The sequence below is a fragment of the Populus trichocarpa genome, chromosome 11, assembly GCF_000002775.5.
Source record: "Populus trichocarpa isolate Nisqually-1 chromosome 11, P.trichocarpa_v4.1, whole genome shotgun sequence".
In the NCBI taxonomy this organism is placed as follows: domain Eukaryota; kingdom Viridiplantae; phylum Streptophyta; class Magnoliopsida; order Malpighiales; family Salicaceae; genus Populus; species Populus trichocarpa.
In genome coordinates this window covers 12,345,332-12,358,977 of record NC_037295.2, presented here as the reverse complement: position 1 = coordinate 12,358,977, position 13,646 = coordinate 12,345,332, and the positions used below count along the sequence as shown (strand labels likewise).

At 34.0% G+C, this 13,646-nt stretch overlaps 1 protein-coding gene across 1 annotated transcript; it reads left to right on the top strand.

The window, feature by feature from the left end:
* The first annotated feature begins 1,253 nt into the window (after nt 1–1,253).
* Nucleotides 1,254–13,108, top strand: LOC7471888 (uncharacterized). Its single transcript, XM_024581327.2, has 21 exons — nt 1,254–1,374; nt 3,180–3,241; nt 3,342–3,414; nt 3,516–3,638; nt 3,892–4,061; nt 5,116–5,265; nt 5,858–5,998; nt 6,806–6,866; nt 7,269–7,549; nt 7,960–8,091; nt 8,374–8,493; nt 8,703–8,789; nt 8,914–9,036; nt 9,178–9,277; nt 9,376–9,501; nt 10,126–10,260; nt 10,350–10,501; nt 10,707–10,847; nt 11,545–11,868; nt 12,363–12,487; nt 12,703–13,108. Exons 2-20 carry the CDS (start codon nt 3,185–3,187, stop codon nt 12,456–12,458), a joined length of 2,592 nt encoding a protein of 863 aa, XP_024437095.1. The 5' UTR covers nt 1,254–1,374; nt 3,180–3,184; the 3' UTR covers nt 12,459–12,487; nt 12,703–13,108.
* The last annotated feature ends 538 nt before the right edge of the window (nt 13,109–13,646 follow it).

Sequence of the window (13,646 nt, the reverse complement as noted above, 5' to 3'; positions counted from 1 at the left end):
ATAGGGAGCAATTATCTTAATATGGGAAATTGGGTAATATTTGGATTATTCTTATAATCCAAGTTTGAAATTGCGAGTAATTTTATTCATGAACAAATAGTACTAGGTTTTCTACGTCATAAACAAATAAAATTGGTTTCATCATATATTTCCTTTAGTTCCATAGGTTCACCTTGCTTGGTTGACAGATTGATATGTTATCGTGGCTAAAGAGTTGTTCGTTAGTGAACTGATATCTACTGGTCGAAAATGGTTGTGAGTGGTTATATTGTTGTAGGTAGGGGTGTTCATATATATAATTAGGTTGAGTTTTAGTCTATAATTGCATCTAACCTAACTTGTGAAATTTTACAAATTATAAACCTGATTCATTTATTTAAAAAAATTTGGACTCAAGTGGGTTGGATATATCAAATTGGACTAAAATATTTTGTGAATATTACATATATCCACATGTTAGATGTATATAGTTAATTTTCATGGATCCACATTTAGAGACGAACCTACAATATAGATTGTATGTGTCATAGCACTTCTAATTTTAGATCTAATTTTCATACTTTGCATCACCATTAATTTCTAGTTACACCCCATTCCCCTTCAGCAAAGAGAAAAATTATTTTTGTTATGTTAAAAAAATCTAATAAAAATCCCACTAACAAAAACTTTAGAGTTGTAAATTTTTAAATAAAATAAAAATAAATATTCAATTCACAAACTATCAAATATAAAAGTAAAATGAGTATAAGGTATATGAGTTGGGTTAGGTTGACTAGATTTTAAAATTTGTGACCTACCACTCGATTCATGATTTCAATTTCTTATATTTTTTAACCCACTATCATATATAATACTCAAATTATTCAACTTAAATTTGTTGAATTGGATCAAATAATATAAATATTATATACGAGTTACTTTTTTTTTAACAATCCTAATTGTAAACTATGGTTTTTTTTTTTTATTTGATAGTAAAGTTATCGATCATTAATTAAAATATAAAAGTGATTTATAAATAATTAAAATTTTTTATTTATTTTTAAATATATATTATAAAGTGCTATTAACTTATAAACTCTAGTATATAAATTATAATTTATGAAAAAACGAAGGTAAAAACAAAATCCTAGTGTAATTTACCTTAATTTATCAGTTTTGAAGTTTGGGTAGTTTAGGACACCGAATGAAAGAAAGCTGATTTTAAAAACGACGTCGTGGTTTGAACTTGTATATCAGCCAACTTATAAAACCATTCCAAAACCACTAGTAAAAAGTCTAAAACCCTCTTTATTTTAGTGAACAACACTTCTACTACCACAGATATTTCCACCCGGCGACCATCACCAACACTAGCGGCCGTCTTTCTTGTTTCGGGTGAGAAGTTCCTTTGCTCTGTGTTTTTAAAAGTGATGGGATTAATGTCTTGTTTTGAGGGTGTAGTTTTGGTCAGTTTATTACGAGTGAATGAGAGAGGTTTCTCTTCGATCATCATCATCATGTATTTAGTTTCTATCTTTTGATAATTATTGTGGTTAAGATGCTCTGTTTCACCCAATGACTGTTTTGTTGTCTGTGTTTGTTTGTTTTCTTCTCTTAATTGGGGGTGGTGGAGTGTCCTAATTTGGCGGTGTTTTTCTTTTTCCTCTTCATTCTTTCAACGACACATGGGATCTTAGTTTTTGGTTGACAAACCGAGTAATCTGATCTGAAACACTTTATTTGTTTGATAAACCCAACTCAAAGCTTCAATCTTTGCACTTAATCTGATTGTTCAGTTACTTATTATATAGTAGCTGCAATGCATCATGTATTTAGTTTCTATCTTTTGATAATTATTGTGGTTAAGATGCTCTGTTTCACCCAATGACTGTTTTGTTGTCTATGTTTGTTTGTTTTCTTCTCTTAATTGGGGGTGGTGGAGTGTCCTAATTTGGCGGTGTTTTTCTTTTTCCTCTTCATTCTTTCAATGACACATGGGATCTTAGTTTTTGGTTGACAAACCGAGTAATCTGATCTGCAACACTTTATTTGTTTGATAAACCCAGCTCAAAGCTTCAATCTTTGCACTTAATCTGATTGTTCAGTTACTTATTATATAGTAGCTGCAATGCATCCCTGCTAGTCAGTTCTGTTGTCTTCTTTGTTGGTTATAGAGATTTTGGTTGGTGTCTAATCAAGCGTGCTTATCCCTTGAGATTAGGGCAACGCAAAAATCTCTACCATAATTATCGGTTTTTGTTTTTAACGAGAAAGAAAAATTGATTTAATGGGATTTTTTAGACAAAACAAAGTTAAATTGATTGAAAATTCAATTTGAATAATTTTTTCCACCGTTTGTATTCTACTCTCTTCAATGGCACTTCTGAAGTCAGTGCATGTTTGGTCAATTTTGAAAATTTGCAGGAGGATCTGTAGGGTTTGGTATTTTGTGTAACTTACAGCATATGCATGTGAATTTGGTTTTCAAAAAAGCTTCTTACCTGATTGACATATCATTCTTCCTTTATTTTGTGTAAGTGCTATTTCTTGCAGCTGATATGTTTTTCACCATGCCAATAAGGCAAGTTTGTTAAGTGAGCTAAAGTGGCTAGCTTAGACTGGCCATTATTATATGACTCTATTATGATTAATCTTATTTTAGGGCTTGTCACTCTGAGTGAAACTCTAAATGCACCTAAAATACTATGCCACATAATACTATTGAAGAAAAAATATCTTACAAATCTATCTTCAGCGTTAGAATCCCAAGACGACATAGTTTGCATTTTTTTAAATTTTTGTCCAAAACAAAATTGTTTCAGTTTTCTTTAAAACGACGTTGTTTTGATAATGGTCCAGGTTGACCTAGCCAACCCACGACCTGAGCCGGGTCTGATAACTATGGTTTCAACAAAGCAAGAAGGGAAATTTTCTTCATTAATCGTCATTAAAAGCATTCCCAAATCCCATTGATGAAGAACAAAAGGGGTGTAGAACCTTGTGAGAGTTTTCTCTCTCAAAATAAAAAAATAAAAAATTCAAGTTGTTTTTCTTTGTTTTTGCAGCTTCTATTTGCCTCGTACTAACTAGTTTGCTCTCAAATCCCTGTGCTCTGAATTATATTATCAATTTTAATTTATTATCAGTTAACAGAAGTGTAATTTTGATGCGTAAACTCTTCTTTTTTCTGTAATTTGCAGTGAAAATGGCAAAAACTAAGGGTTCTTCCAAGAAGCAGCAAAAGCGTGGAATTGACTTCAAAGTGAGTAATATCAGTTTCTTTCTTTTTCCTCCTTTTTCTAAATTTCATGTCTTGTGAACTTGAATTGTTTGCTCTCTTTTTTTTCTTGTTAATTTTGTAGAAAATAAAGCGAAAGATCGGCAGGAAATTGCCACCTCCTAAGAATACTACTAACACAGAAATTAAATCCAAAGGTAAAAAAAATATTTCCATTTAGTTTCTTCTTAAAACTTTGTGCTTTTTATGAAGTAATGTTACTAATGGAAGTTTCTTTTTGTGTGTGTGTTATGAGCAGCAATTGTTCTTCCGGAGCAGAGTGTGGCATCAGAGAAAGCAGGTTTAGCTGTGAGCAAGAAAGGCTTGACTTTGAAAGAGCTTCTTCAACATACATCCCATCACAATGCGAAAGTCCGTAAAGGTACTTTCTTTAAATATCTTCATATCCTGTTAGAGTAAAAGGTTGTCCTTAAGAGTTTTGGGTTTGTAATTGAAAGAGAAAGAAACTATTTATTCATAAAAATGCTTTTGTTGAGTTTATCTGGTAGCTACTTGACTGTTTATTGCTTTGTTGATTATTATTACGGTATATATTTTAGCCTCTGCATTTATTATCTTGCGTTTGTTGGAAATATTGATGTTGACCAGAGCCTCGTTTTCTTTTCCTTTTGAAGATGCCTTGATGGGCATGAAGGATTTATTCCTCAATCATCCAGAAGAGCTTAAATTGCATAGATATGCTGTTATAGAAAAATTACGTGAACGGATCAGTGATGATGGGAAAATTGTTCGAGAAAACCTATATCAACTTCTTAAGTCAGTTATTTTACCAGGCTGCAAAGAGGTAATTTATCATTTCTTTCTAGCATGTTTGTGCAGGGCGGTTGCTTGGACACTTTTAAATCTATAAGGACATATATCAGCCTTGGCTCAATAAGTTATATTCTATAAACATTCAAAATTATGTTTATTTTTGGTATGACTTTTCTTTTGTAATGTTTTTTTTTCAATTTGTGTTTCTTGTTCTTCTTGGTTATTGCAAGAGCATGAAACTATCGTCATCATGATGTTAATGGTTTTTTTTGTTAGACAATGATAGGGGAAAAAAATAGGAAGATTTTCGGCTTATCATTGTATATCCTAATGACAATTGGTAAAGCACAAGCCCTCTTGTTTGAATCTTGAGAGCAAACCCTACATGGAAAGCGGTTAAAGGGAAGAACCATATCAAACATCAATGCCATGACTATGCACTCATATTAATCAGTTATTAGTATTAATGGCAGTGTCTTTCAAAGACTTGATACAGACGATGGAAATTTCATCTAAAGATTGGCATACTCAAAATGCCTAAATTAAACTGTCATGGTTCTTGGATATAGCTAGCTGTAGTAATTGTTTAAAATGAGAAAGAAGGATTCTTCCAAAAGTTTTCAATTTAAAAAATAACAGGGGATCTATTTTTTCTCTCAATCTTCTAATAGTGAGCTTTGAGACATTAATAGATTGATCTAGTGGTATAGTTGCTTGTATGATTCAATAACTAGCAGAATACTGCTTATAAGAGTGGTGGTATCGGTTTCTGTTGGAGGGTGGACTGGCAAATGGAGTTTGAGACTAGGGGATAATAAAAATTTACTATTTTTTAACAGAAGATGTTAGTTTTACTTTTGATGAGATTAGAGATTTGTGATTTTCTTTTCAATCAGATGTATCCTGTACAACAACTAAGTCACAAGGCTGTAATGGTTTGTTGTTTCCAATTACTTTTCTGTTTTTTGCTGGTCATTTTTCATTTTTATGAGGCATTCTGTCAGTTTCATTGCTATTTTATCACTCTTTATCATCATTAATTTATCCCCTCCTTTGACATTATTTCTCTATCCTTGCATGTCCAGGATAATCAGGGACCTGTCATTTCGTTAATGATGGCTTACATCTTTAATGCAATGACACATTTAGCAATTGACATTCGACTTATGGCATTCAAATTTTTTGATCTCGCTGTTGAATATCATCCTCCATCATTTTTCTCGTATGCTGAAAAGGTATCTTCATTTGTTCATGATATTCAAATGTTTGGAGTGCATTTCTTTATTATTGGTGTTTGAGAACCCACTTGTTTTGTATTTGTTCTACTCTTTGTTTGTTCATGGTGGCTAGTGCAATGTGAATAAGGGTCCGAATGCCATTGTTAAAGTTCTGCAGTCATCTCTTCATTGTGAAAGACTTGAACCATAGTGTTATTTGAAACGAAACTGTAATGGAGAGATTTTCATGTGGCACACAAGTGCATGATAATATCATGAGCTTCTAATATGGTGTTGCAGTTGCTTATTGGATCGGGTCTTATTGGATATCCTTCTTTTCATCAAATCTTTGATGGGTTACTTGCTTTTTGAATATTCTTGATTCCCTCCATTTATGGTTTGGTAGATGTTGTCATTTTAGGTTCACGCAAAATATATGCTGCTGAGCTGTCAAAATAACCTCATATTAAATTTGATAAGAATTAAGATAATGCTATTCCCAAATGCTTTCTTGCCATCAAAATGATACCTCATGAACTTTAGTTGATATGGTTATCATTCTTTTTTATTTGCATTTTGATGCTTTTTTTGCTGGACGTGTCGTTAATAGATACTTCAAAATTATGAAGATATTCTTCGGAAGAACCAGTTCTATTTAGAAGACAAAGTCAAGCTGAAGAATGCTCTTGCTGGTTTGGTGCGATGCTTGTTGCTGTTGCCATCTAGTAAAGAAGTTAACCTGCCTGCGAAGGTGCTCCCTGAGAATCACTTGCAAAACTCGTTTGTTTTCCTTTTAACATCCTAATGATTTTGGTAAAATTTCTATCAGGTACAAACTGTTAGGTCATATTTTACACTCAGCTATGCATGATTGTACCATCATACTCTGGAAGATAGTTCTGTAATTTTCCAGTTGTTATTGTGGTCATAGTAGCAGAAGTTTTAAGCACTAGTGGTCTATGACAGATAGATGATTTAGTTCATTGTAACAGTTGTATGGATCTTTTGTTTGTATAAGCAGTTTAAACTGCATTTGTATGTTGGAGGTCTTACATGAATCGGTTGACAATTTATGAAAACATGAGCTCTGGGGAAGTTTATTATGAAATCTGTAGTTGGTTTTCAGATCGCATATAAATACATGATTAGATAGACATGGATAATTTATTACTTTTGCAAACATGGAAGATCTCAGCCAATGACCCTCATAGTGAGTCTCCATTGGCACAAGAGATTTCTTATTTTGCACAATAGCATGTTCAATACAATATGCATCTCATAGAACTGGTGGCTCATTGATATGGTTCCGGAGCTTTGGTTAATTTGTTATTCTGCGACATGCCTATGGCATGCATTGAAGATGAAATGAACTCGACAATATATGAATTATCTTCTTCATATTGAAAAGTAAAATTATAGTTTTAAAGTACAACTTCAGGGATGGATTATTCTTGTGTCTAATTGTGTTATGAGGTTTGCTATACTTGTGTCCTTTTGCTAAGCCTCTTGCCTTTGATTTGCCTATCGATTTCTGATAACACTTTTTTCAATTTCACAGAATATCCCTGAGAAAAAAATATTGCAGGCTTTTGAGCCTGATGTGCCTACAGTATTTGCAGGTATGTCTAAACACCTTGCCCTCACTTTTCTTTATGGGTTTGTAGAGTGACAGGCTCACTGCTACCAGCATTCAACTGTTGCTGCATGGAAATATATTTATGTTACTGTACAAACAATATGCTTAATCTTGCACCAGAAGATTTTATGTTCAATTTTACTTAGTATTTAGCAATGGTAGCTATTTTTTGTTTTGCGTACTTGTTAGCTCCACTTTGGTAGTTCTCGCTGCCATGCTATAGGAGAAATCCATTCATTTCTGATAATAAATAATCGTGGCTGAGTAGCATATTTTCAACATTCAATGCACAACTGTGTGACCTTTTTTTGTGTTGTAACTGTAATTTAAAATAGTGAAATGTGGCAAGCCTTTACCTTCTTTTGTTTTGTTTTTATTTGTGTAGAATATTCCGTCATCATCAAGAAGCTGAAAGACCTTGTACCAGTTTTAGTCAATTGCTTCCAAGATTTTCTCCCTGTACTTCACGACTCACTAGATGCACAATCATTTGATTGCATGCTTAACATACTTCGGAGCATAGATCTTGCAGTCGCATTCTTTATCCATGGGATTCAGCAAGGTCATCCCGAATCACCACCTCTTGATCAAAGCTTCTCATCAGTACTGTTGAAGAAGTTACTAGTTGTGTTTCCCCTCAGTCCAATGCATCACCTTTCAGAAAAGGTATGACTTTGTTTCCAAGTACATCTCCTCTGTTTGGTTGAAAAAAAGGGAAAGGGATGCAAAACAAAAGGTCCATATTTTATATAAGGATAATGTATCCGCCATCAAAAACTTTATTGCCTCTTACTGATGGATAAGATATGGGGAAGCCTTCAGAAAAGTTTATTGCCTCTTTCTACATCCTCACTTCTGTTTCTTCTCAACCAAACAAGTGGAGATATAACTCAAAATGTTTTTCCATCCCATGGTTTCCTCGCTTTCAAACACTTTTTACTGTGCATATTTCTCTGCAGTAACTTCCTGTTTGCTTCCTTTCACAAGGAAGCTTTTGTCTCAAAAATGTCTTTGTAACTGTAGTTGCTGTTATAGTAGCTCGTGTGCCTTAACTTTTTCTTTTTTCTTGCTTGCAGGATGATGACAGATATGTTATCTTCAACATTGTAATTACAGAAATATTTATGCACTTAAGTGAATGGATCTGCCCACCTGCTGTCTTATTTGAGAAATTTCTAACATTTGTGGAGTACGTGTTGCTTGAAAAGGTGTGCTTCCTGTGTGTCAATACTTCTTGAATTAGCAGAAAAGATGTTAATCTAGGAAAACTTGGATCTTGGACCAGATAATTCAAATTAATATGTTCCTTTCCTTATCAAATTATTTCATAGTAGAACAGTATGAAGGAAAAGGAATGAGAATCACTCTGAGTTGCACCGCTGTTTGGGGAGATTTTCAGATATTTTAAAAAAAGAGTACTTTTAGATGATTTGGAAGCAGTACCTTTATTTACTTTTTGTTGATTTGTTGCATCTTTTTTTTTTATGCAGAGCTGCAGTAACGTGCGATCTAACAAAGCAGTTCGAGAAAAGCAGATATCTACACTGATTCCTTTTATCCCAAAACTTGTGTCACGGGTGATTGGAAATTGGAAGAATCGCCTTCTCCAGGTTTGACTCATTCTTTAAGAATTTGCTTGATAACTTGTCTTAAGTAAATTATGTTGGCTGATGTCTCTCTTGCTTTATGAGATTGTCTTTTGTCACCATGTCCGGGGTTCTTGGTTATAGATTTTTCTCTTCAAAACTCTATATGTTCTGTAGAGAACTGTAAGATCTGGTGGTAATGAAGATGTTAAACAATCATATCTTTGTTGCAGGCATTTACAAAGACATTCCAGGATTGCAGTCCAGAGTCTTCAGTAAAATTAGCTTGCCTTGCTGCAATTGAAGAAATGATCATTTCTGTATGTTCAACTCCTCAGCATTAAAGAGGCTTATTCCTTGCCTCCTTAGAAGATATTCTCATCGTTTCTATTTCTGCAAAAAATGACTGAATCTCTCAAATAATACCTTTTGCAAAACTTGCAGCATGAAGATCTGCTGTGCACAGATGTCAATGATTCAGGACTATTTGACTACAAGATTACTTGGATAAGAGAGCTGCCTATGTTGCTCATTCTGCTAGGCGACCGGCACTCATCCTCTTCCAAGGTATTTAGAGTAGTTGTTGAAGATGAAATCTTTACTCATGTCATCAATATTTAGGTTTTGCTTTTCTTCTTGCTATCAAGTTCACAGGCAGCTCAGTTAATGCATGAACTTGGCGAACTTTTATTGCTTTCTTCCTCACAGGTTGTGTTGCATCTTCTACTTCGCCTGGGGCAACGTTCATTGTTGTATGATGATATGCAAGGCTTGCTGAAAGAGTTCTACAGCACAGATCAAGACAAAGGTTAGTGCTGATATTTCCTGATAAATTCCATGCTTGGTTACAAGCCCATGGGAGGTCCATTATTTCGTTCATTGTCATACTCGTTTTCTGTTGAGCAGGGAACATATGTTATGGTCCTTTTTTAAGGCTAGCCAGGGATTCACAAGAACTCTCTATCTGCTGTCTTTATTATTTTTCTCAACTGGATTCAACTTTGCTGAAGTCAATTGCTTCTTGCTGCGTGTGTAAGTGTGTTTCTCCCCTCACTGTAGTCCCTAACTTCCTTTAGTTTTCCCCTAATTGATTCTTTATTTTGGAACTGACATAAAACATTTTGTTGAACTTGATATGAACTTTCAAGATGTTGCATTACTTAACTTTATTTCTAATGATTCCTTTCTACCAAAATTTACGTTGCTACTTTTAGCAAGGATCCAATATCTTTGAACCCATGCTTGCTTCTGTCACTCTTGTAGTGTCTTGCGTTCCCTAAGGTGCAAAAGTTTTCATTGTGGGGACAATAAAAAGACTTCTGCATGAAACCTTGCACAGAATGTCTTCCACTGATTAGCTCGTATTGAAAGACTACTTATTTTGAAATGACAGTTTAGTTGACAATTTGCAATTTAATGATGAAAAAATTTTCCTTCAACATTTCTTCCCATTAGAATGGACTTTTATCATTAGAAACATATTATATATTTGATCCTTATACCTCTTTAATGAGGTTTTTAAGAAATGTTGTTGCTTTTGGATGGTTGTTGTAAGCATTAAACTTTAAAGGAGGACTTGATACTCATGAAAGAGGAAACTAAGTTCTGACTGTTAATAATGTTGTTTATTTCAAATCTTCTTTTCTGATATTTCAGGTCATGAGTTGGATCCATTTATGTTATTCCGGATCATAGAGGTTTTACATTCAACCTACAAAGCTGGCCATATTCAGATTTCTGACTTCATCAGCTTCTTAATCACGCTGGCTTCGCGTTTCAAAGTTTTTCCTGGTAAATTCAGAATGATTTCTCCCTTGGCAAGCAATTTTGGATCAATAGTTTATGTAGTTTGTGTATGACAAGGAGATTCATGTCTGCAGAAAATATTTTTCCTGCCACGGAGAGAGATATGAAGACCTCAAATCGTGCAACTTTTAAATCATTGATCAGTGTTGTTTGCTCATGCCTGTCGCAGATGGGTGACAATTCTCTAGTTTTTGCGATTCTAGAGAAAGTAATACTAGAGCAGCTAGTAAGTTGGTTGACTTTTATGCAATTTTGTTATTTACATAGATGGTCCTGTTTTTGGGCTTCTGAGGTTTCTGTTGGACAAATTCTTTTTATTTCAAAACGTGAACACGAAATAAGGTAGAATCTTGTTTGCAATATCTTGTTTGCTTGACTCGTGATGGGTCATTCATGAGGCTCAATGGTGACACCTTTTTTCATATTTTCAGTCATTAAAACCACCTCTGGACAATTCTTGTGCTATGCTCAGAATGCTTATTGCACTGGATTCTAAGCCCACAAGACTTTCTGAACAAAGTATTTGCTCTTTAAGCAATGTCCTCTCAGCATATCTCATTGATGTTGCACATGTAAGTATTCCTACCCTTAAACAACTGTCCTGATTTCTTTCTTCTTTACTAAGACCTTCCTCTTTTCTTTGTTGTATTTGTATCAATGTCTGTTTTTCTTTTGGAGTGCTGCTGGCAGCACTATTTCTTCTGCCTTTTCTGAGAGAAAAAAAGCTGAGTTGCCATTAGGATATTTGATGTTTGACTTATCAATAAATACTTAAAAGTCTTGCAAGACGATGATATGAAATTGGTTCCTTTTATATGGTATAGCTGTGTGTATCTTGAGTCTTGACCCTGGCAACCTAAATCTTTGTGAAGTCAATGATGTTTGATCTAGTTTCCTTTATACTTTTTGTGATGGGAACTGGGATGCTTTTTGAAACTTCATTGTTTTCTTTATGGCATAGATCTTTGTTCAGTTCCCCTGTTTTTGTATATGATGGCCTTAAATTTTCCAATGAGGAGGGTAGAGTATTTATTGGCCGAGGAATCTCTTCATTTAATTTCCAGGTTTCATGGAACAAAATACATTTTAGCAGTTGTTTCCGTGGTCATGATGAAGTTTTTCTATATAGAATTCCCTTTTACTTTTTGTGAGCTGGATATTTAATCTTTCTTATTTTGCACTAAAGTTTGTGAATTTGCTTCATAGACATCAAGCAACCCTCACTGATTTTTTAGTTATTGAAATGAGAATATTTCACTTCTCTAACAGTGTGTTCCAGAAGATGATGATGAGAGCATGAGCTCCATCCATGGACAAACACGTCGTTATTATCTTCTGCCTAGCTTTATCCTGTTTGATAGAAGTCACAAACTTCTCAATCTTGTGTTGAACGTGATGGGGTCATTGATTAATGGAAGAAGTTTCTCACTTCTATCTGGTGATCGTATCTGTTATGCCAAGGGGATCTCAAGTATTATAAATGCTATTGTTTCTGTTTTACTATGGATGCAAAGGGAAGCTAAGGTTCAGCAAATTCTTTATTTATACAAGGAAGAGATTGACCACATTTCACGAAGCATATGCTCTTTACAGGTATAATTTTGGTTCCCAGGCGTTTCTTGTCCTTGTTCTATGTTTCTCTGTTTTTGTAATACAAAAGATTTATCAACAAAGGAAAAGAATTCACCATTTTAAGGGGAGAGAGGAGAGATTGAAGGTCTGGTTGGCCCTTTTTAAATCAAATACTCCTTGTGCATATCGGTCTTGTTGGATATCATGTTTAGCTATGTACATAAAGGGGCATTTCTAATAGTAGAAAATATTATTGGAAAGCTGTGGATCGAAAGCTCCTCATATCTGCATGGCTCGACTCTTTAAAGCATGATTTTTATGATTATGGATACTTGGAGACATGACTGTAAGGTCTCAGCAGAAAACTTGTCTGAGTGGTAGAAAACTTAACCTCTGTTTTTTCCTGACTTTGAGGGGTCATTGAATATACTGCTCGTACATTGGAAATTATGTGTTGAGAGTTTATGTTATTAGTTTTTAATGCATGTAATCTCATGTTTTCGTTGTTTTTGCAGTCTTTAGAGGAAATCAACGTGCCAATAGAAGAAAGACACATAATAAAGCGTGCAATTGATCGATTAAAGACTCTAACAAGTTCATTATATCAGTAGAGAAGCAAATGACTTATATTATCATTGCGGTAATGACTCTGTATTCTGTAACTTGAGTTACATCACTGTGAATTTATTGAGTTTCTGATCACTGACATTCTGAAAGTTCTTTGAGAAATATAAAACATGAAAAAGGAAAAAAGAAATTTATCAAAGCTGTGACAACTTATTTTTAAAAAATATCCATGCCATTTCTTTTTCTCTCTCTCTCTTAAGAATGCCGGCCCGTGTCACTTTCTTGTAGGATACTCAAATTTCCCAGCAAATAGAGGGAAGTTGGAGAGATTGCATAATAAGATGACCCATAATTGCAAGGTACAAGCTTGGAAAAGGCGAACAACTTTGATGGTCTATGAGGATTTGCCATAGTGGCTGGGAATGTGGAAAAGAATATGGCTTTTTTCGCAAGTCAATGAAGGCAGCATCTATATTCCAAGTTTTCTGTGGCATGCGTGCACAGTTTTGAAGTCTTAATGGCGTTACAATTTTGAATTAGGTAATAGATGATTAGAGGGGGGAAATGTTAGCCCCTCATTTTCCTTTCTTTTGTGGTATATATAGGAATGTTGTTGGAGATAAAATGTTGTAATGGAAAGAAGTGAAGGTTCATCGGTTGTTGGATGAACACTTGCACAGGACATTTCTCTGCCTTCTCTGATTTTGTCTTCTTTCGTTTTGTTCAGCTCATGGATCCATTTTGTCGTATGAAGTAGGCTAGCAGCCTGCAAATGTATTTGGTTTTATGATAGGTTTTATGGCTATAGTTAAATTTTTAAAAAAAGTTATAAATTTATATTTTTTTACAACCCAGGTTTTTAGGGTATCTTTGGTAACATGCATGTTAGAAGCATCAAAATGATGTCGTTTTCATGATTCTTGAATATATGTAGTTATAGTACTTGTGAAATAATTTAGTGTTGTAACTCATTTCGACCTTTAATTTTTTTATGATTTAAAAATTATACTTTCATTCCAATTTATTTTTTGGCATTTAAAAAAATAAAAGATAAAAAGGACATTTTAAGGGGTGAAATAAGAAGAAAAGGAGAACAAGGGACTGATATGATTAGGGACTAAAAAATAATGGAAGACTATGCAAAAGAAAAAAAAAACAAGTAGAAGAATTAAACAAAATTAGAAAAAATTGAAAGAGGTTCTTTAAAAAGAGAAAATTTAACTAATTAGAAA